Source organism: Pseudonaja textilis, chromosome 7, assembly GCF_049901715.1.
Source record: "Pseudonaja textilis isolate UNSWEBS1 chromosome 7, rPseTex1.2, whole genome shotgun sequence".
NCBI classification, from domain to species: domain Eukaryota; kingdom Metazoa; phylum Chordata; class Lepidosauria; order Squamata; family Elapidae; genus Pseudonaja; species Pseudonaja textilis.
In genome coordinates, this window is record NC_141996.1 from 15,313,073 (window position 1) to 15,334,850 (window position 21,778).

The 21,778-nt window shown below is 34.5% G+C and overlaps 1 protein-coding gene across 1 annotated transcript in view; it reads left to right on the plus strand.

Moving 5' to 3' along the window:
• Positions 1–21,778, plus strand: part of DYNC2H1 (dynein cytoplasmic 2 heavy chain 1) — a 148,631-nt gene that overhangs the window by 37,738 nt on the left and 89,115 nt on the right. The window contains exons 36-52 of the mRNA XM_026706904.2: positions 1,511–1,626; positions 2,018–2,217; positions 2,908–3,172; positions 3,753–3,960; positions 5,079–5,208; positions 5,953–6,108; positions 6,885–7,144; positions 8,719–8,965; positions 10,653–10,804; positions 11,348–11,492; positions 12,980–13,082; positions 14,553–14,720; positions 14,815–14,945; positions 16,530–16,778; positions 19,767–19,875; positions 21,020–21,133; positions 21,504–21,646. Coding sequence (XP_026562689.1) covers positions 1,511–1,626; positions 2,018–2,217; positions 2,908–3,172; positions 3,753–3,960; positions 5,079–5,208; positions 5,953–6,108; positions 6,885–7,144; positions 8,719–8,965; positions 10,653–10,804; positions 11,348–11,492; positions 12,980–13,082; positions 14,553–14,720; positions 14,815–14,945; positions 16,530–16,778; positions 19,767–19,875; positions 21,020–21,133; positions 21,504–21,646 — 2,896 coding nt within the window. The remainder of the gene's footprint in view (positions 1–1,510; positions 1,627–2,017; positions 2,218–2,907; positions 3,173–3,752; positions 3,961–5,078; positions 5,209–5,952; positions 6,109–6,884; positions 7,145–8,718; positions 8,966–10,652; positions 10,805–11,347; positions 11,493–12,979; positions 13,083–14,552; positions 14,721–14,814; positions 14,946–16,529; positions 16,779–19,766; positions 19,876–21,019; positions 21,134–21,503; positions 21,647–21,778) is intronic.

The window sequence follows — 21,778 nt, forward strand, 5'->3', positions numbered from 1 at the left end:
ATTTTGACTCTTTATTCTGTTTGGATGCTCTTCAGTATTTCAGTAAGGCCCTATAATACACTAACATTTTTGATACATTATTTTGATATAATATAGCTGACTACATGACATTTGAACTAGGTTCACCAGTTCAGATGTCAGTCATGAAAGTATTTTGATGATCTTTAGCAAGCTTTGCCAGTTTTAAACCATTGCATCTGAGTGACTGAAAATTGTTGACATGCAGAATCAGAGGATTTTATTATGAAAACATAAGCCATTATCATGATAGCATAATATGCAGATATATGTGTAATGTGTAATTTATGGAAAATAATATCTAATGCTGTTTTACCAATAATGGAGAATATTTGTAGCTCAGGGTTGAAATGGTGCTCTCTGAGCTTGCTAGTTTTCTTGCAGATGTTTCATTACCCTAACTAGGTATGGTTACATCATCAGTACTAGTGCTGTTTTATAATGTAGAATAGATGAAAATGTGATTAAAATTGTGTAATCAATGGAAACAGTAAAGTATGTATAATATACTTTTAATATCTGTAAAAGGAGAAATATAATATTTTTCTCTGGCTGAAAGGCATTTGGAAATTTTGATTCAAATCAGGTAGGGCTTTATTAAATTAAAAATAGATTATAGATTCTGATACTTTTTTACTTGTACTCTGAAATTTGGTTGAGCAACAAAAGAATGTGAATGATTTTAAAGTTGATGTCAAATGCTGTTGTTAAATAAGGTTGTTGATAAAAATGGTGGAAAAAATTAAGAATATCCCCACAAATGAAGAAAAAATAACAATTATTTTTCAAGTTAAAAAAAAATCTTAGGGGGGAATATGGTCTAGACAGGCTGCCCAATCTGAAATTTAACAACTAAGTTATATTTAGTCAATCCTGAAAAGCCCTTTCTTGAATTCTTCTTCCACTAACTCTGATAGCATCAAGCTTTCAGCAAATAATCTCTTCCTCTGAAATTTTTCATGACAAAGATCTCAAATATGTGTCCTTATCCAAATATCACAATATTGCTTTTTCATCATTTTAGTCACATTGAGGTCATACCAATATATGACCAATATATCACTTATTTTTATAATATTTTGTTAAACTAAGTGCATTCTTCAACATTTCAGCAAAATAATTTTCACATAGTTTCTCATAATTTGATGTTTCGCTATGGCTAAATGCCCAGCTGCTGTGTGCAATACACAGAGAATAGGAAGTTCCATTATACCATCCATTTTCTTACCATTGTAGTTCTAGAAATAGCTTATAGAATGTGAACCCTTTCCTCAAAGACCTTGGCCTTTTTCTGTAAGAATATGATAGAAAGGTGGCAGTGATGGATGAATGCTATTTCCTCATTCACCCTGTCTAGGAAAACCTGTTAGCCTTTTAAACCAGTTTTTCCTCCCTCATGAATCAAAATCCTTCCCTGTGTGAGTATTCTTTTCAACAAGGACAAACATTATTAGTAATAAGAAAAATATTATAATTCTTTTTTTTTCACCAGAGAGCTCTTGACTCCTCAGCAGCACTATGATTGGGGCTTGCGAGCATTAAAGACTGTTCTGAGGGGATGTGGAAATCTTCTTCGACAGCTGAAAAAGAATGGAATTAAAAAGAAAGGTAAAGAACATTATTCTATGATTTTCCTCCCTAATATTTGCAATCTGACCATGTTATTTTTATTTGTATAATATCCTTATTAAAAGTTCACTGAATTGACAGCAGTTTGATCCTCACCGGTTCAAGGTTGATGCAGCCTTCCATCCTTCTGAGGTTAGTAAAATGAGGACCCAGACTGTTGGGAGCAATATGCTGACTGTAAAACAGTTTAGAGCTTGCTATAATGCACTATGAAGCGGTATATAAGTCTAAGTGCTATTGCTAAAACTTACAGCATTAAAAGTCTGTTACTTGAAAGATATGCATTTCTGTGGGAGTTCTAAACTAGTTTGCTTATACTGCAGCTTCAAGCAAAAATAAATAGTCTTATGTTTCTTTTGTTTCCAAACAGTTAATGAAAGCCACATTGTGGTTCAAGCTTTGCGTCTTAACACCATGTCAAAGCTTACCTTTGCAGATTGTGCACGATTTGATGCACTGGTTAAAGATGTCTTTCCTGGTGTTGACTTTAGTGATGTAGATTATGCTGAATTAAATAGTGCTTTGCAAAAAACCTTTGAGGAGGCCAATCTGGAAATCATATCTACCCAGGTAAATATTGAGTTCTGTCTAGACAACAGTAATCCCTTTACTTTCATTTATATATATATAAAATCTGTGACTTCAACCTGTCTTTTTGGAAGCTTGTATCCATCCTCCCATCCAGTGGGATAAACTCCCATCCATTTATTTGGCCACAAACTTTTGCTTACTGTACCTTACTATATCCTCTTAATTGTTATGACACTCATGTCTGCAAATTTGAAGGCAAAGTCATACTTTTGAATGGTTATATGTAGAATAAAAACACATTTGACTTAAAAGTGGTAGTTAGGATTCCCAAAGCAGTAATTTCATATATTTTCTTAATGGTGGCTATTAGTTTTAGTAATAATTTGCTCCCCCCCCTCCCCCCCCATATATCTTGGTCCCAACCCTCCCTATCTTTCCCCATGCCTTTGGGTCTAGAGTAGAATCCCCCCAAAATTTCTATTTTATGCTGATAATTGGTCTTCCTTCCTTCTCTCCCTCCCTCCCTCCCACCCCTTTTCAAATTAGCATAGGAATATTTGATTTTTATATGCCATCTAGAATCACTCTGTTGAGTTGGGCAGACATAAAAATCTATTTATTTATTAGGTAATCTTCTTTCATAATAAATGAAATTCAAAAAATAGCTTTGGACTGTGGTTAATGATGGGGAAATATAAACATGTATTATCTTTTTTATTTTTGGTGAAGATAAAGAAGGCTTTGGAATTGTACGAACAACTCCGTCAAAGAATGGGTGTGGTTATTGTAGGCCCAAGTGGTGCAGGCAAATCAACCCTTTGGAGGACATTAAGAGCAGCTCTTGGAAAGGTTGGCAAAGTAGTGAAGCAATATACCATGAACCCTAAAGCTATGCCCCGCCATCAGTTACTCGGCCATATTGATATGGACACAAGAGAGTGGTCAGATGGAGTGCTTACAAATAGTGCTCGGCAAGTAGTACGAGAACCTCCAGGTATTTTTCTTAAATTTGCAGGTATTACGTTTTATTTAAGAAGGACTCTTGCTTTTGTTTATGTGTGAATGTATGCAGAAATAGCTTTAATTAAACTTTCCCCCCAAGTTGAACATGCATAGCTTTAGGTTTAGTTTGGTCATATATATAGCAATAAAAAATGCCAAGCTAATTGTTGCAGCATATGCACACTTTCTGTCTTTATAATAATAACACATTTATTTTCACAAAGTTAGTAGATTAAAACTCCTAATAATACCACTGTTTATTAAATTACTACTGTTACATTATAAAAGAGCAATAAATCATCTCATTGTACTTGGTTAACGAAGTAAAACCTAATGACCAATAAAATGTATTTGAATTTTAGGTATTTATGTAGAATACAGCAATCTGATTTTATGTACTATTTATTAAATGAGTTTCATTCACATAAATTAAAAAATCATTGTAAGAAACAGATATTATTCCCTTCTTACTCATATACATTCCATGAGAGTAAAGAGAATTTGAATTCATTTTGAAAGACTGCTAGCAATTTCAATAAACTTGGAATGTTTTTATTATGCTTTGTAAACAGATGTTACTTCATGGATAATCTGTGATGGAGACATAGACCCTGAATGGATTGAATCTCTGAATTCTGTCCTTGATGATAATCGACTACTTACTATGCCTAGTGGAGAAAGAATTCAGTTTGGTCCGAATGTTAACTTTCTTTTTGAAACTCATGACTTGAGCTGTGCTTCTCCTGCCACAATATCTCGCATGGGAATGATTTTCCTTAGGTAATTTGAAATAGTTTAACATAAAACTTTGTTACAATTACCATATTATTGAAATTGGGTTCTTATTTGTTTTTATTTTTTCCTTTAAAATATTTATAAAATACCTCAACCCATATAGATTCTGAACAGCATACAACAATTCAAAATATAATACAATCAACAAAACAATTAAAAATAATAACAATTAATTATGTATAGAAATAGTACTTATATACTGTTCCATAGTTCTTTTTGACACTTTCTGAACAGTTTAAAATGTCAGCGTATTGCCCCCAACAATCTGGCTCCTCATTTTACAGACCTCAGAATGGAAGGATGGAAGGTTGAGTCAACCTTGAGTTCCTGTCAGGATCGAACTCCAGACTATGGGCAGAGTTTCCCTGCAATACTGCATTCTAAATACTGTACCACCAGGGCTCAATATATAAACTATAATGACTTTCCAAACAGAGTTAGCAGCCAAAAGAACATTTCCAACTTAGCTGACTTGCCAAAAGGTGTATTGGATGCTGCCAAACTTCTAAAAATAAAGCTGTTATTAAATTACCAAATTTAAGTTTATTAAATTAGGAGGCCTATCAGCCTTATTTGGTCTTCCTAGATATTTGAAAAAGATAAGCAATAGAATCTTTAACCACCACTTTATAGTTATTGAAATAGTGTCTGTATGTTTAAACATATTTAATTCAATGAACCATGACATCTGAACAAATTGTAAAGATCAATTTATTATATTAGTCTATAGTTATTTTAAGTCCAAAATGAAACATTGCTTGACATTTCCTATAGAAGTAGATTTCCAGGAAAAATATCTAAAAGTCTGGGAAAAAGGATACAGTAGGTAGAGAAGCCAGGGTAGAAATGCTGTGGATATTCTATTCCTTTTTCATTTTACTTTGCTCATTTAGATCATTTTATTTTTTGGATATATTTTCTATTTATTTCTTGTTTATTTGTTTGCTGACTGTGTTATCTGGGAATAAGCTTTATTGAATTTTCTTCTCAGTAGCTGTATATTTAATTTTGTTGTAATACTTATGAATGAGAGCTATTTACTACAAAATATTTATATCCCAATTGTTCAAAATGTGTTGTTTAATTGAAGTATATCATTCTAGCGATGAAGATACTGATCTTAATTCACTGATCAGATCCTGGTTAAGAAACCAACCTGAAGAATGCAGACACAATCTTGAAAACTGGATTGCAGATTATTTTGAGAAAGCTTTAAATTGGGTGCTAAAGCAGGTGAATTGTACATTTTCTGTCATTTGTATTAATATGTTCTACTTGACTATTTTTTTTCCTAACTGAACTAGATTTCTTCTTCATTCACTTTTTATTTTGTTTACATCTTCGTAATAGTTTATCTGTACCTGTGAAATGCCAGCTTATTAATTATGCTTTATTATCAGCAGGTGGCAGCAAGTGGCCACCTTGTCTGTGTTCAGAAACTAAGCAGGATTGGGTCTTGCTGAGGGAATACCTTACTTATAATTTATTTTTCCCTTACTGAGGGAATAAATTCATAGTTCGGTACTCGAATGCTTCAAAACTCGTTGAATTCGGTATTCAGCGTGTTTTGAATCAGAAATCTTGTTCTGGCCCTTGTCTTTCTCCCAGTAGTCAACCACAAGGAAGAACCTGCTCACAACGGTTGCCTCATGACTCACTATTTCTTCTGGTTGAAATAGTAGGTCATGTGTTAAGTCACGTGATTTTCTCAGTACTCATTGGATTTAGTATTCGTCACGTATTCCGGAACAAATTAACAATGAGTACCAAGGTACCACTGTATAGCTGTTAGGCAGATATCAAAAGAAACATTTTGAAATAGCAGAAATAGTATATATGTTCTTAAGATCACTATTAGAATAATTATTATAATAATGATAATAAATAATCAAAATAAAAGTTTGTATTTTATTTCTGCTAAAAAATCTCCGTTAAAATCTTCCTATTGGAATACTTACTGCATTTCATATTTTACAGAACGACTATGTGATAGAAACAAGTTTGGTTGGAACTGTGATGAATGGGTTGTCCCATCTTCATGGATGCACTGAACGTGGACAGTTTATAATAAGCCTGATAAGAGGACTTGGAGGAAATCTCAACATGAAATCACGACAGGAGTTTACCAAGGAGGTAATTATTGATACAACAGAGCAGATCATTAGCATTTTTAATCATTAGCTAGAGAAAGGATCTTTTTGTAAGAAATTGCATTAGCATTCAATTATAATATATACAACTGTCCAATCTAAGTATCAAATTAAGTAGGGATTCTTTCAAACTGTAATGGGAAAATGTATTAATACATAGTAACTTTTAGACAAATCAGGTTTCTCTGCCTGGTGACTTCAAGTAAGTTCGTTTTTCTTTGTTATAATTCCCAATCAGTGAAATACTAATGAAGATGTCAGTGAAGATTTTCATAAGCAGTCTGTACTGTAGATGTAATGTACCTTTTATCTTTTCAAATCCAGTATCAGCAAGATATTTTGGGAAAAAAGGTTTTCATAAACTGAAAACAATCTTTTTGTGCTTAGGTTAAAAAAAGAGATTTTCTTTAGGTAGTGCATTTTATTTTAATTAAAGGCAGAAATGTGGGACATTACAGAGATTTTGGTCAAATGAGACCACCAGCAGTGGAAAAGCCAATTTACCAGATAGGAATATTAAAGTCTGCTAAAGACTGGAGAATCCAGTAGTTGAAACTAATAAATAAATTATACTTCTGTTGATCCAAAGTGAATAGACCAAGTTAATAGTCAAATTTATTTTTTCTTCGTAGCATTTAACTTATAGTATATACTCTGGATGTTATGTTTTATCTTTGCTTATTTGAAAAATAATTCACATAATAGGGACACTTATTTGAAAAACGTTTTAATTTTAGTCTTATAAAAATATGTGTTTAGGTTTTTTCTTGGACCCGAGAATCCCCTCCAAACCCCAACAAACCAATGGATACCTTCTTTGATCCTAATAGTCAACAGCTTGTGTCCTACCAACTGAAAAAGCCTGAAAACCTGACGGCGGATGATTTCAGCAATACTCAGACGCTTCCAGTAATTCAAACGCCTGATATGCAAAGAGGTTTAGATTATTTTAAGCCTTGGTTAGGTTTTGATAGCAAGCAACCATTTCTTCTTGTTGGACCTGAAGGATGTGGTAAAGGGTAAGAATTTGCATTTTCAAATTATTTAAAATACTGTTGTGGTCCTGTTAAAAATTATATTGGTGGAAGTGCTCTTTGAAATTCAAGTTTCTGCCATGAGTTTATTCTATAGCTTAAAATTTGTTGTTGTTGTTAGTAGCAAAGTCATGTCCAATCCATCGCGATCCCATGGACAATGTTCCTCTAAGCCTTCCTGTCCTCTATCATCTGCCAGAATCCATTTAAGCTCACACTGACTACTTCAGTGACTCCATCGAGTCACCTCATTCTCTGTTATCCCCTTCTATTGCCCTCAATCTTTCTCAGCGTTATGCTCTTCTCCAGGGAGTCCTTCCCTCTCATGAGGTCGCCAAAGTATTTGAGTTTCATCTTCAGGATCTAGCCTTCTAAAGAGCAGTCATGGTGGATCTCCTGTAGGACTGACTGGTTTGATCGCCTTGCAGTCCAAGGGACTAGCGGGAGTCTTCTCTAGCACCATAGCTCAAAGGCTTCAGTTCTTTAATGCTCAGACTTCCTTATGGTCCAGCTTTCATAGCCATACATTGCAACTGGGAAAACCATAGCATTGATTATACACACTTTTGTTGGTAGGGTAATGTCTCTGCTTTTTACTATGCTGTCTAGATTTGCCATAGCTTTCCTCTCCAGGAGCAAGCATCTTTTAATTTCTTGGTTGTAGTCCCCATCTGCGGTGATCTTGGAGCCCAGGAAAATAAAATCACTACATCCATTTCTTCCCCATCTATTTGCCAGGAATTGAGAGGGCCAGATGCCATGATCTTAGTTTTCTTAATGTTGAGTTTCAAGCCAATTTTTTCACTCTCCTTCATCTGCATCAAGAGGCTCTTTAGTTCCTCTTCACTTTCTCTGCCATAAACTTAAAATTACTGGGCTGTAATCATGATATCTTACCTTTCCTCTGGATGCATAAGTCTACATTCTATTTTTATAAACACAACTTTACATATGAGATATGCTTATTCATTTTATGAAATGGATCTCTACCAGTAATAAACTTTACCTAATTAATGTTGTAGAGTACATTGGAGCATGAAATTATGCCTGGCTCAAAGTCACACAATAAACTCTGCATCTGAGTTGTGGTTAAAATCAATAATATATAGGGTGGTAAAGAAAAAAATGGTGGTATTTAGTCTAGCAGTGAACTAATTGGACAAACAAAAAATTCCGAAAAGGAGTTAAGTGAAAGAGCAATTAATTCAAAGCAATAAAGCAAAAGCAATAAAGCAGCAACTATGTTTTAGAACCACAATTGGCTCTTCATTTTGGGGAACTACATAGAGTGAAGCATCTCTCAGATAAATAAAAATATATATATAAAGGAATAATATACATTTTTAACAACTTTATTTCATTTCTTTTTTGGGGTAGAAATACATACACCCTAACCCTAACCCTAACCCATTTTTGGTGGGGGAGAGAAGTATATATTCACAAATACTAGATTTTATATTGCTTGCATAGAGTTCAAAAGTCTGAGGCATACTTTATATGATTTCTGTAAATGTTTTACATTTTTATTTTTTTATTTTTTATTTTTTGCATTTTTATAGAATGCTCCTCCGTTATGCCTTTTCCCAGCTTCGGTCTACTCAGATTGCTACAGTTCATTGCAGTGCACAGACGACATCTCGGCATCTTCTGCAGAAATTAAGTCAGACATGTTTAGTAATTAGCACTAATACTGGACGTGTATATAGGCCAAAGGATTGTGAAAGACTGGTTTTATATCTGAAAGATATAAATTTGCCTAAGCCTGACAAATGGGGAACAAGCACATTGGTGGCTTTCCTACAGCAGGTGAGTAGAATAAGGTTCTTCATTTTTTTAATAGTTGTGTGGAATTGGAACTGAATTTTGAATCTGTTAACATTTGTATAAATGCTTTCCCCCCAAATTACAAAGTTTCATCTGGCACATTCCTTACCATTAAAAATCTGTGTTTTATTTTGTTGATAAATAGTTTGTTGTTTGTGGAAGATAACTTTTTAAAAATAAGTTTAGTTAATTGTCCCCTTAGATATTTTCCATATTTCTGATATTAAATGTTAGATTTATAGTATGACAAGAATTATAGGTAGTCATGGACTTTCAACCACAATTGGGACCAGAGCCTTCATTTTTAAAGAATCCAGTCATTAAGTGAGTAGTGGCTGATTTTATGGCTTTTTGCTGCGGTCATTAAGTGAATCATCACATTCATTAAGTGAACCATGTGGTTATTAAGCAAATCTGGCTTCTCCCATTGACAGATGGAAGCCCCCTACAACTATTGTCAACACATGCTGGTTGCCAAGTGTCTGAATTTTGATCACATGATCAAACTGTTGTAGGTGTGAGGAATAGACCTAAGTCACTTTTTTCAGTGCACTAACCCTAACCCTAACTTTAATATTATTATTTATTTTAAATGACTGATCTAAGGGATTTTTTCCCCTTTCTTAATGCAGAGAAATTACTTATATAAGACATCTCTTCCTGTGTAGCCTTTTTCCCAGTGCACTGCTTGCTGAACAAATGCAAACCCAAATTAACAATCCTTCTGCTCTAACCTTCATAAGTTTTAAATTTATACTTATTAAAAGTTTTAATAATCTAATTGAATAAGAGAGAGAGAAAAAAGAAAGAAAAACAAAAAAATGCAAGAAGTTTTAAAGTTAAGAAATAGATAAATGACTTCTGATTTTTTTAACAGATGACAGTCGTATTGTGCTTCCTCCTTAAATATTTTGTAGATTCCTTCACCTCCTTGTTTAATCTATATCTTCAGATCCAGAAATCATCAATTCATTTTTTTTTCTTCTTTCAGCAAAAAGTCCATATAATATTTCCATTTTTAAAAAAAAGTTCTGACAGTAATAAGTTAATTTATTATATTATTCACCTCTGGAATAGCTTGCATCTTGCTGCAATATTGCTGATTATTATCAGGCTCTCTGCTTTGACCCTAATAAGTTAATTTCTTATCACTTTCACCTCTGGCACGGCTCCCATTTTGCCACGGCTACTTGGCAAGACAAACAGCCTGCATTATTATTCCTTTCAGCAGGATTACCCCATTGCCTATTTTTGTATTCATTTCCTCTTTGTCCTTTACTGGAATTTGATCAAAGTGAATAGTAAACTTTTTAAAATTAATTTCCTGAGTTGGAGTATACATGCCCAGGAGTGGAGGAGTGAATTAGAGGTTATAGGAGCTATTCCAGATGGCATCTCTGTTTGTATATCACATCCATTGACTAGCTACCTTGCTGCAATCCAAGCGCAATGTCGGGATGACTCTTTGATGCTTAGATTGGGACCATTTATAAATTGTGATTAAATAATTGCATTCTGGCATCTTCCTTTGTGTTCTTTTTTATTTTTGGAATCTGATCCATAATGGTCATAGCTGATAGTGCTGATATTGCTATTTACATAACCCAAATAGTGTATCTTAGAGATATTAAACATTATCATTATTCATATTTGTTGTTTTATTTCCAAGGTGCTTACATATCAAGGATTTTATGATGAAAATCTTGAGTGGGTTGGGTTGGAAAACATCCAAATTGTGGCATCCATGTCTGCTGGAGGAACAGTGGGAAGACATAAACTTACTTCCAGGTTTACTTCTATAGTCCGTCTTTGTGCAATTGAGTAAGCATCTATGTACACCTATCTATACAAATCTCTCTCTCTTTCTCCAATCTCAAGAGTAACTTCAGTACTTAATCTAAATGCACTTCATTTCTCTGGAAGTACAGCATCTATTTCTGGGTATATTTTAATCTGAGAAGTATAATTGAAAAAGTTCAGCAAGTTTGGAAAAAATGTTATTTGTCAACTTTTAGGTTTTAAGGAGGAAAATGCCTAGAGAAACCAGCCTTGTCTTGAAATCAGAGAATAAAAAGCCAGTAGAATCAGTAGCTCATATAAGCTAATCTAACTAACTGAAGACAATTATTGTATCATGAGTGCCCATTGTCTCTTGTTGAGGGAGGTCCTACTTTATTTCTTTCCCTCAAAATTTATATGGGACGGGCCAAATCTGGCCAGGTATACAGGCACCAGGGTTTGTTACAGAATACTTTCCAGACGTTGTTTCTCAGCCAGATAACAACTGTTCTGCTCCTAACTTTTCAAATTAGATTTTAATAAGCTGTGAAATTGGAATTGAATTTTAACTTTCATTTTTTTTAGTTATCCAGAAAGAGATCAGCTACAGACAATTTACAGTGCATACTTAGAACCAGTTTTACACAAGAATTTAAAAAATCATCCTGCTTGGGGATCATTAGCAAAAATATACCAGTTAGCGGGATCCATGGTTCAAGTATATGAGCAGGTATGGCCTAAAATGAACTATTTTGTAACACTGATATCCTTTATTGTGGTTTTGTTGTGTTCCTGGATGATTACTTGTTTCTCTTGTTAAAAGTAAAAAGGAGGATATGGACAAGTCAGATTTTGTATCTCAGCTATTTTAAACATTTAGAAATTAAAATATCTGATTTAAAATAAAATAAAATATACACAATACCTTATGAAAGCAAAGAGAGGTAAATTAAAAGGGTGATTCTGTGTAATATATTAGTAGTAATAGATTCAAGACACAAAAGAAATTATTTCTTAACACATATTTGATTGATGAAATGTATTTTGCCAGGAGATCTCTTTTTAAGAAATGATGGCAAATTAATAGAAATTAAGACTGCTGATGATTACAACAATAGAATACTTAATTCTAATCTTCGTAAAAATCCTGAAGGACATTTTTTTTGCCCTTATGCCTGATTTAGGTGATTTGTTTGTTTGATAAATTTCTCCTTCCTTTCTTCAGGATCTCATCCCTTCAGCAATTAAACATATACTGTTTAACAATTTGCCTCATCATTTAAATATTAGATGTGTTTTATAGAATAAATGATAATTTGCAGATTGTATCAAAGTTTTGTTTTACCAATCCTGAATTACAGTTTAATTGTGGAATGTTTCTTATGCAAACCACAGTGGTGGAGGAAGGGAATGAAGGGTGAAGCATACCACCCTTGTCATACCTGCTCCAAGAAGCCCTTCTGCCTGAAATCTGGACCAATCATGTTTTGCGATCTGTCAAACGTAGCCACCCAGAATGCTTCTGTAGGATTTCTAAAACACAGTGTGTTCGTTTTAGGTTGGAAAATACTGTACATTAGACTGGTATCAAGACTTATAAAATAAATTGTGTAACTAGTGTATCTAATTGTGTGCAAGAAAGAATTAACTCATGAGTGCATTTAATTGACAAAACCTGCAGCACATACTTCCCTTTTATATGCTTTCTGATATAACATGTACTTAATAATTTATTTCTCACATATGAGAGATTTTATGAGGATATAAGCTGATGGTACTTTCTTTTCCAGATTGTATAGTATTTAGGGGACAAATATCTTTCTCACTGTATCACTTCCTGGGATAGCTTTCCCTAGATAAAATAATACATTCAAATATCTGTGCCATAATTTGTGTAGTAGTGTTCTATCACTTTTTCAGAGAGCTTCCAATCTAAAGCTCCAATAATGAATGTAAAATTCTAAAGACTTTGGACCAGGGGTATCAAACTCATGTTGTCATAGCTTCATCATATGATGTATCATGACTTTTCCCCCTTCACTAAATTGGGCATGGGTGTGGCCAGCACGTGACGTATCCGGCCCATGAGACAGTGATTGTTTTACATGGAAATTTGTCCATAAAATGTTTTGAACAAATGTAGAATAGTACCCCAATGTGTTGTAAAAAATAATTGCAGGGTTAAAACTGTAGAATTGACACCATCTGTATTTCCAGGTTCGAGCCAAATTCACAGTTGATGACTACAGCCACTACCTTTTTACACCCTGTATTCTTACTCAGTGGGTTCTAGGTTTATTCAGATATGATTTAACAGGAGGTGAGTAACCCTGGCTTAATTGACGTGTCAGAATGCCTAATTATGATTTTTGCCAGTTTTTATTTCTAATTAGCTTTGTCAAGTTAACTGTGAATATTATAGTGACCCTTACAAAGGAAGCTGGAGATAAGATAAGAAGTGACCAAATGTTTCAGTAGGTTTTTCATTCATCGAGTCAATGAGGTTATCCTTCATTATAAAATTCATGTTATTGTTTTTACCTAGATTTTAATTTTTCTTCCTGTCCATTGTTTCCTGCAATAATTAGTCAGTATCCCATGCTGACATAGCACATAGTATTTTTAAAATATTTTTTAATGAGGCATGAGAGGGTGGAAGTGCTCGCTGTTTATTGATGTCATGATGCCAGTACTAATGCATTTGTTAAATCCCAGGACTCAAAGACATAATTGCAGATTTTCCTTGATATTGAAGCATGGGTATCTTCATGTTGGTCTCACTGCAGTTTGTTACAGAACTGCAATTTGCTGTTTCCTAGTATTAATGGGAGTTCACCTGCATATAGTTTGTACCTGTCCAAACTATGGTTGTACCCCAGTTCTGAGAGGAATTATGGGATCATGGTAAACGTTATTGGATTAGAATCAGGGAGACCAAGTTCTAATATTTCATCAGGAGGTGTGGATGCTCCCTGGGTGACTTTGGACCACTCTATCTTTTCTTAGTCCAACTTACCTCACAAGATTGCTTTTGTGTGGAAAACAAGAGCATGTATGCCATTTTGAGTTTTTGAAGACAAATTGGTAAAAATCTAATAGATACTTCCTTATTGCACTATTTCATGACTGGTACTGTCTTTTGCAATAGGAAGCAGCAGTGGTCATGTTTGATTTCAGGAAACAGAATTATTAATCATAAATAAAATTTTAATCTATTCCATAATATCAGCATTTGTGGTTGTAATAATGAGCTTTCTCTAGTGTATTAAAGATTAGCGAATTTGATTAATGATAACTTGCAGTATTTTTTTTATTCCTCTTCATTCCCTAAACATAATGGCATTTGGGGCTCTAAACAGTTTGTCAGGATCAGTTGGGGATGAGCAGACATAATAGATTTAACTGCTTTGATCTTATGACTAACAAATGTACCTTGAATCCATTCTGAATACAGTAGTTCTTCATATTAAATTGTTTTGCATTCCTGCTTACCGAAAGACTAAGTGGCAAGTTTTCTTAAATAATTAACTAGCACTGACCTAAATAAAAATATATTTATCTTGGATTTTGTATGAATTATTCATTTAAAAAGTCAATGGAATTGTATATTCTTGAAAATAAAATGACTCTGATATTTCATTCTTGGATTTTCCCCCCCTCTGCTGCCTTTTGATGGTTGTATTTTGGTATGTGACATCCTTTTTTGCTTATGACTTTAAATTGTAGTACAGAATTTCAGAATTTGAATACTATAATTTATAATGGCATGTTATTAATGTGTACTTAACAGCGGGATTTGCACAATCGGTAGATACCGTCTTGGAAATTGTTGCATATGAAGCAAAACGGCTTTTCCGTGACAAAATTGTTGGTGCTAAAGAAGTTCATGTATTTGATAATATTTTAATGAAAGTATTTCAAGGAGATTGGGGATCTGATATTTTGGACAACATGACAGGTAAAATAAAATACTGTAGACTTGTTTTCTTCTTTTTCAATCAGGGTTATTCCAGAATGCAAAGAATAATTCCACTTACATTGTATTTACACAGATACCTTTTATGTGACATGGGGAGCTCACCATGAATTAGGAGCCATCATGGCTCCAGGACAGACCCTGCCACCTCATGGGAGGCCACTTGGCAAACTTAACTCAACAGACTTAAAAGATATTATTAGGAAGGTATGTTAAAACACAGACACGCGCACCTGTGCACATAAGCACATATATACTTGGAGAGGGCATTTTCAGAGGTTTTTATTTCAGATATAGGACATAAGACTCAGTAGAATTCTGATCACTGGGAATTCAGTGGTTTTCAGATTTGTCTGCATATTTCAAAACAAGGGGATTATTTTTTCAAAGGGTGACTTTCCAGAATGACAAGTCATGTTCTGAATATTAAGATTATACTGCTATGAGGAGGCTTTGAACATTCATGGAATATATAGAATATATGCATACAGGAGAGTACGATGCCTTGTGTGGTTAGGACGCTGGCAAGCAACAAGCTGGCATTCGAGACCCAAGTGCTGCCATGGGTCAGGGTGAGCTATTGTCCTTTGGTCCATCTCCTGGCGGGGACATGAAAGGACACCCCCCCCCCACAATTGGGATGTCTTCCAGTGGTGTCTCCGGCTAATCCTTTCAAACCAGAAGAAATGCCTTGGTTCCTCTGACATGCATGACATCTGATGCGATGCATACAGGAGTGCTATTTTTGCTGCCCTTTTCCATTACTGCTAGTTCTTTACATGACACTTTCCAGATGCATGTGTTAAGCAGAGAACAAAGTAATCAAGTTCAGAGGTGCGTATTCTCTAAGACAACTGTCCAGTGACCCAGTTAAAAACAGCTAAAACAGCAGTGCAGAACAGAGAGTGAACTTAGGGACTGGACCAAAAGGAACAAACTCCTAGCAGATCTGTCAGGCCAATTGTAGTGAAGGAGATTGTGAGCTTTGATTATATCCATGCATGCATCTCGTCTGTGAATGATGAATTGTTCAGATGGGGGATCTTTTTCTATTTTTCCAGAAAAAAATGCTATTTTCATGCCAATATCTCCCTCAACAGCTTTAGCCTACTTCGGCAATTGGCTGCCTATGAAGCAAAGTCTCTTTTAGGAGAAAGTGTCCAGTAAGTGGAGTGTCTTCATGGCAGAGTAAGCAGCCTGGGTGGAAGAGCCCTAAGGGAGCACCAGAAATAACACAAGCATTAAGATAGCAATGCAATCAATGTCCTTTTTTAAAAGCATTTCTATTGAGCCACCAAACCTCATTACTTTACCATATTTTAGCTTTTTAAAAATTGCTTCCTGAATAAAGATTATTGGAATTGTCAAAGAATGAATTAATGAGCAATAGAATGTGAACAGATTTAGATAATTTTCCCTTTTGGATAAATTTGTCTCAAGATTTAACAAGCCAAGCAGAAAAGTAAACATTTTAAAACACAATCATTTCTACATTGCTTCATTTTACTTTCTTGAAAAATGAATTAATGAGCTGTAGGATATGAAAACTGCAGGGACCAGTCCAGGCAGTTGCCAAGAGACAACAGTACGTCAGAGGTGCAAAAGATAAATGAATAAAGAGGACATGAAAGATTTTCATAAGGTTTCATTTTGATTAGATTTTTTTCAACATTTTATATACCTCACAGAAATACAGTTCCAAGAACAATATTTTCCAAGGTGTTCTATATTGCTTCTTTTCATTATTTCACTTTCATATATTGACTAACCTTTTTTTTCTTCCCTCCTTAGGGTATTATTCATTATGGACGAGATAACCATGAAATAGAGATTTTACTTTTCACAGAAGTCTTTGATTATGTGTCTAGAATTGATAGAGTATTGAGTTTTCCTGGAGGCTCACTTTTGTTAGCCGGGCAGAGTGGAGTGGGACGTCGAACCATTACATCTTTAGTCAGTCACATGCACGGGGCCGTTCTGATTACACCCAAGATTTCCAGAGGCTATGAAATGAAACAGTTCAAAAATGATTTGAAACATGTAAGTTTTATAAAAATATTTGTATCATTTAAGATTGTCTCTTGAGGAAGTAAATAAAAGAGTGCACAAGATTCCAGCCCTTTAGGCAGTGGTGGGATGCTGCTGGTGTAACAACCGGTTTGGTAATCATGCGTTTCACTGTGCGCGCGTGAACTGCTTTCCAGAAAAACTTACCTGCTATGTTACTACTGGGGAGTAACATAGCCGAGGAGCGGCAACCCGCTCTCTGTGCGAATCAGCTGAGAGGATATAGGTAAGTACAGCATAGGGGCAGGTGGACGGGCCCACATGATCGTCCAAGTGAACTGGTTCGCTGCCAGCCGAACTGGTAGAATCCTACCCCTGCCCTTAGGGATGTCAGTAGTATCAGTTATTGGAAGTGTACTTCTGTGTCTATGTCTATGCAAACCGAATTTAATTGAATCACATTTTTAAGGTTAAAATTATTAAATGGTCTTTTAAATTATTTAATATTCAAAATGTTTATTTTGGAATAGAATGAAATAGATTCTAAGTTAATAATTCGCATTTTTTTCAAATTAACTGTTAATCCCTATGGCTGGTCTTGCTTCAGACTGATACCATATAAAGCAGTAAGAATTATAGCTGAAGGATTTATGATGATGTTATTTTACTATTTTCACCTAGTGAAATGATTTATCCTAAAGATATTTCAATTCATTTATAATTTATCAGATAAACTTCCAACGCTTAAATGATTAAAATAAACACATGAATAATGCCAAAACCCCAATGAAATATTTTTAAGATCAAACATAATAACACCTCCAAGTTATTATTATTAGGGCTGTGCAGCACTTGGAAAGATTCTCCTGAGCATGCAAGAGCAACACATCAAACCTTTAGGCAACATCTTAAATTAACATGTTTTCCCCCCCGAGATTGTGCTGCTGTAATAGAATGTGTAAATAACCTTGGGGGACAAGGGGAAGAGATACCAACTGGGAAACAATCAGACAAAAGAGGGAGAAGACCCTAATAGATTAATAGAGGAAGAAACTTAGGAAGGACTCCCTTTAGCTGATCAGGCACTTAAAGGGGGTAGTGAGAGGTTTGTGCCTTCATACTTGCAAGATCGTGTTAATATAGCCTTACAACAAGAATTAGTTCATATAGTTGTGTTACCTGTCCAATTTACCAGGGAGGGTTGACAGCTTTCAGTTGACAAAGTAGTCACATTATCTGAGAAAATACATCGCTGTACTTAGAGAATCTAGCTATCTGTGAATTATTTATACATCACTCATTTTAACAAAGGACTTGAGACAGTTTATGTTCAGAAAAGAACAAGCCAATATAAATAATAATCCATTTAAATTAGCTAACCTGAGATGGCTTTGCACCATAAGTGCCCATAGATTCTGAAGAGCAATAGAATTTTCAAGGCAACTTATCTCAGTGATGCCAACACTAAAAAGGTGAAACATCAGAATGCCGTTCCCTCATTTCTTGTGCCCTGCACACTCCAGGTCACCTTTTAGCCTTAAAATTTGAAACATTGCGCTTGTCATAGTAATTATTAGCTTAGACACTTTGACGTAATTACTATGACAGTGCCTGCTGTTGTTTAGAGTATTGTTTAGAGTATTGCATAGCTAAAGAACTTGACTTCTGGTTTCCAATACTTAGGTATATGGCATTCTTTGTGACGATTTTTAAACACACACACACACACACACACACTCTCTCTCTCTCTCTCTCTCTCTCTCTCAGCAGAAAGTTAGCAGTAGCAGGTTATGAGGGACCCAATCCTGGCAGAGTGCTTTATTTCAGGATTGAGAAATAGCTTTGGAAATATGAACACACACTTCCATGTGGCCTATTTTAACAACCACCCATAGTTAGCCATTCATTAGAAACAACTTGCCAATTTTAGATCAGTGCTCTTGCTTCCTTGGCTGGCTGATTAAGTGCTCTAATGTTGGATAGCTGTGTCAAAAAACAGTTATAAATCATAATGGGAAAACCCTACCTTCTGTATTTGAAGATCAGGTCCAGTTCAGACATTGGGATGGTGATAACACTGAGGCCTACTCGGATGGTTCAGGAAGCTTGTTGGCAAGCTTGCATGGCCCAGAGAGAAGGCAGTGGACCTATGGTTTGACATATAGGAATCAATTTTTGACTTGAATGGAACTGTTTAATTAATGTTCTATACATGTCCTACATTTGTATATTAAACAATCCCATTCAAGTCAAAAATTGATTTCCCCCACAACTGAAAAACCAGTAGGCCAGGGATGGGGAACCTTTTATGGCTCACTCAGGAATTCTGGGAGTTGAAGTCCATAAGTGATAAAAGAGGCAAGTTTCCCTACCCCTGGTATACACCAATAATAGTGTCAGTAGTGAAGCTGAATGAAATGTTTCTGGAGTGCTTTCAGAAACTATTAAGAGAAATGATAAGTTATAGTTCCAGAGACAAGAATTATGATTGTGTGAGTCCTCCAAAGGTGCAGCATCCTAGCACTTTTGGAGGACTCACACAATCATAAATGGATCAGTTCTTTTTCCTATTCTATGAAACTGTCTTTCAGGAGTTATGGCTGGAGGGGTCTCAGCAGTGGGTATTCTTTGTATGTCCCTCCTTTGGAATAACTTGCACCCTGATGAACCCTCCGCCCCAAGCTTACGGCTTCTAGAAGTAGGTGAAAAAGTGGCTCTTCCAGAGGATATTCAAAACATTATAATAAAGCAGTGGTACCATATTTAATAAAGTTATTAAATTTTAGCTTTAATTTGAATAAAATGTATTAGATTACTAATTTAATTAATTTTGCATTTTCTTCCATTTCTTTTTATCAGTAAACTGCCTAAAGTCCTTCTTGTTTCAGTGGGTAGACCATACAGAGATATTTTTTGTTATACATGTCTCAAAATTGATGTTTTGAATTATATACTATTAAACCTGAATTCTTTTTCTAGTTTAGTCTCAGATTATAAAGAAAGAATGTATTTTTTCTCCAGGTCATGCAACTTGCAGGAATTGAAGCTCAGCATGTTGTTCTATTATTGGAAGACTATCAATTTGTGCAGCCCACTTTTCTTGAGATGATCAACAGCTTATTATCATCAGGTCAGAAAACTGTAATTGTTGATAGCTTGTAAATAAAGTCACTACAAATTGTTTAAAGTAATAATTGCTCAAATTTCACTAGACATTGGGTCTGTAGTAGAAAATAAAATGTATTATATGTGATCAATTACACTGGTCTGATTCTACAGTTAGATCATCATCAATAATATTGTTGCTAAAGTAGATAACAGTTTAGAAATAAGCACATTGCTCTCAAATGATCACAGAAAAGATTCTACCATAGAGAGTAGTCTATCTACTAAAACTTCTTAACTGAGCAAATGGTGCATCACAGGACAATTTTTGAACCAAGCTACCTCAAATGGTCTAACTTACAGAATGTGTCCAAAATCTGAGATCTATAATTCCCATGGGATTGAAATATGGCAATTTAAAAAAAAACATGTGATATAAACATCATAAAGCAGTTTATGACATAATACAAAATGTCATAAAATATTTCCTATGCTGATGTTTGGCTGCTGTACAGCAGAACATGGGCTATTTCAAGGCAGATACATATGTCTGAAGGTATCCCAAATTTTCCAGTGAAGGCAATACATTAGAAGCTCTGTCATTGTGGAAGGCTTTGAGGTCTCTGGTAAGGAGATATCTCTGAAAGGATGAGCCAGTAGATCATGGATTGTTTATTTGAAAGCATAAATAGATTGAGTATAAGATATTCACAACTTCTCAGTGTTGTTAGTGTTGCATTAACTGTGTGATCAGACACTATATATTCTGTTACATGTAAATATTTTTAAGATTTGGAAACATGCACTGCAAAATCAGATTAAGAGAATGAACATTTTCCTAATGCAAGTTAAAACATAATTTAGTGTTATGAGAGCAAACTTCTGCAAAAGTTGAGCTTTCCTTTCCACACACTACAATTTAAAGATTAAATAATATCCTGTAATATGACGAACCCAAGGTAAAAATGGAAAACATGATATATACTGAAGATTGTTGTAACAATAATTTTTATTTAGTTTATACAGTATTTCTTTTTCCTTTGGATCTAATTGTTTTTGAGATTAATAACATTTCCCTTAACTTCTTACAAAATATAATGTTCAAAGATACAGTAGTAAATTGATTTAATTTGGCACATATAAAACATTGTGAAAACTATTTGAAACAGGTGAAGTTTCTGGATTGTACACAATAGAAGAATTAGAGCCACTCCTATCCCCATTGAAAGACCAGGCATCACAGGATGGATTTACGGGACCAGTTTTCAACTATTTTACTTACAGTAGGTGAATTAGTCCATATAGTAATATGATCTATTACAGAAATAGTGAAAAAAGATACATTCAAATTGAATGTGAAAAGTGATTATAAATAATGATAATGGTTCTAATGGGATTTTTCTTACTGAATATATTTAGTTTGCAATAGAATTTTAAGATTAATTTCATTGTGGCTAGAATCTTTGAAGAAAATCTTTACCATATCTCTCTTAGAACATTTTATACATTGCTTGGCATTTAACATGTTGTGTCACATCAGACATCAGACTGTTAAGGGCCTAGGGCTCTGTTTGAAGTAGTTGCAAGTAATTTTATCTGGGAATAATTTTATATCATATTTAGTTTTGTTACACTATTTTTGTAACTTTTTAGGAATTCAGCAGAATCTTCATGTTGTACTGATTATGGATTCTACTAATTTAAATTTCACAATAAATTGTGAAAGTAATCCTGCACTTCATAAAAAGTGTCAGGTGCTCTGGATGGAAGGCTGGTCTGAAAGCAGTATGAAAAAGGTAAGTGGAAGAACTTGAAATAAGGACATACCCATAACACTTTCCTTTTGAGTTCTGTCCTTACATATTTATTATTTGCTCCTAAAATTTAATTCAGATTAAAGTAGAGGTGACATACATTTGAAATGCTTA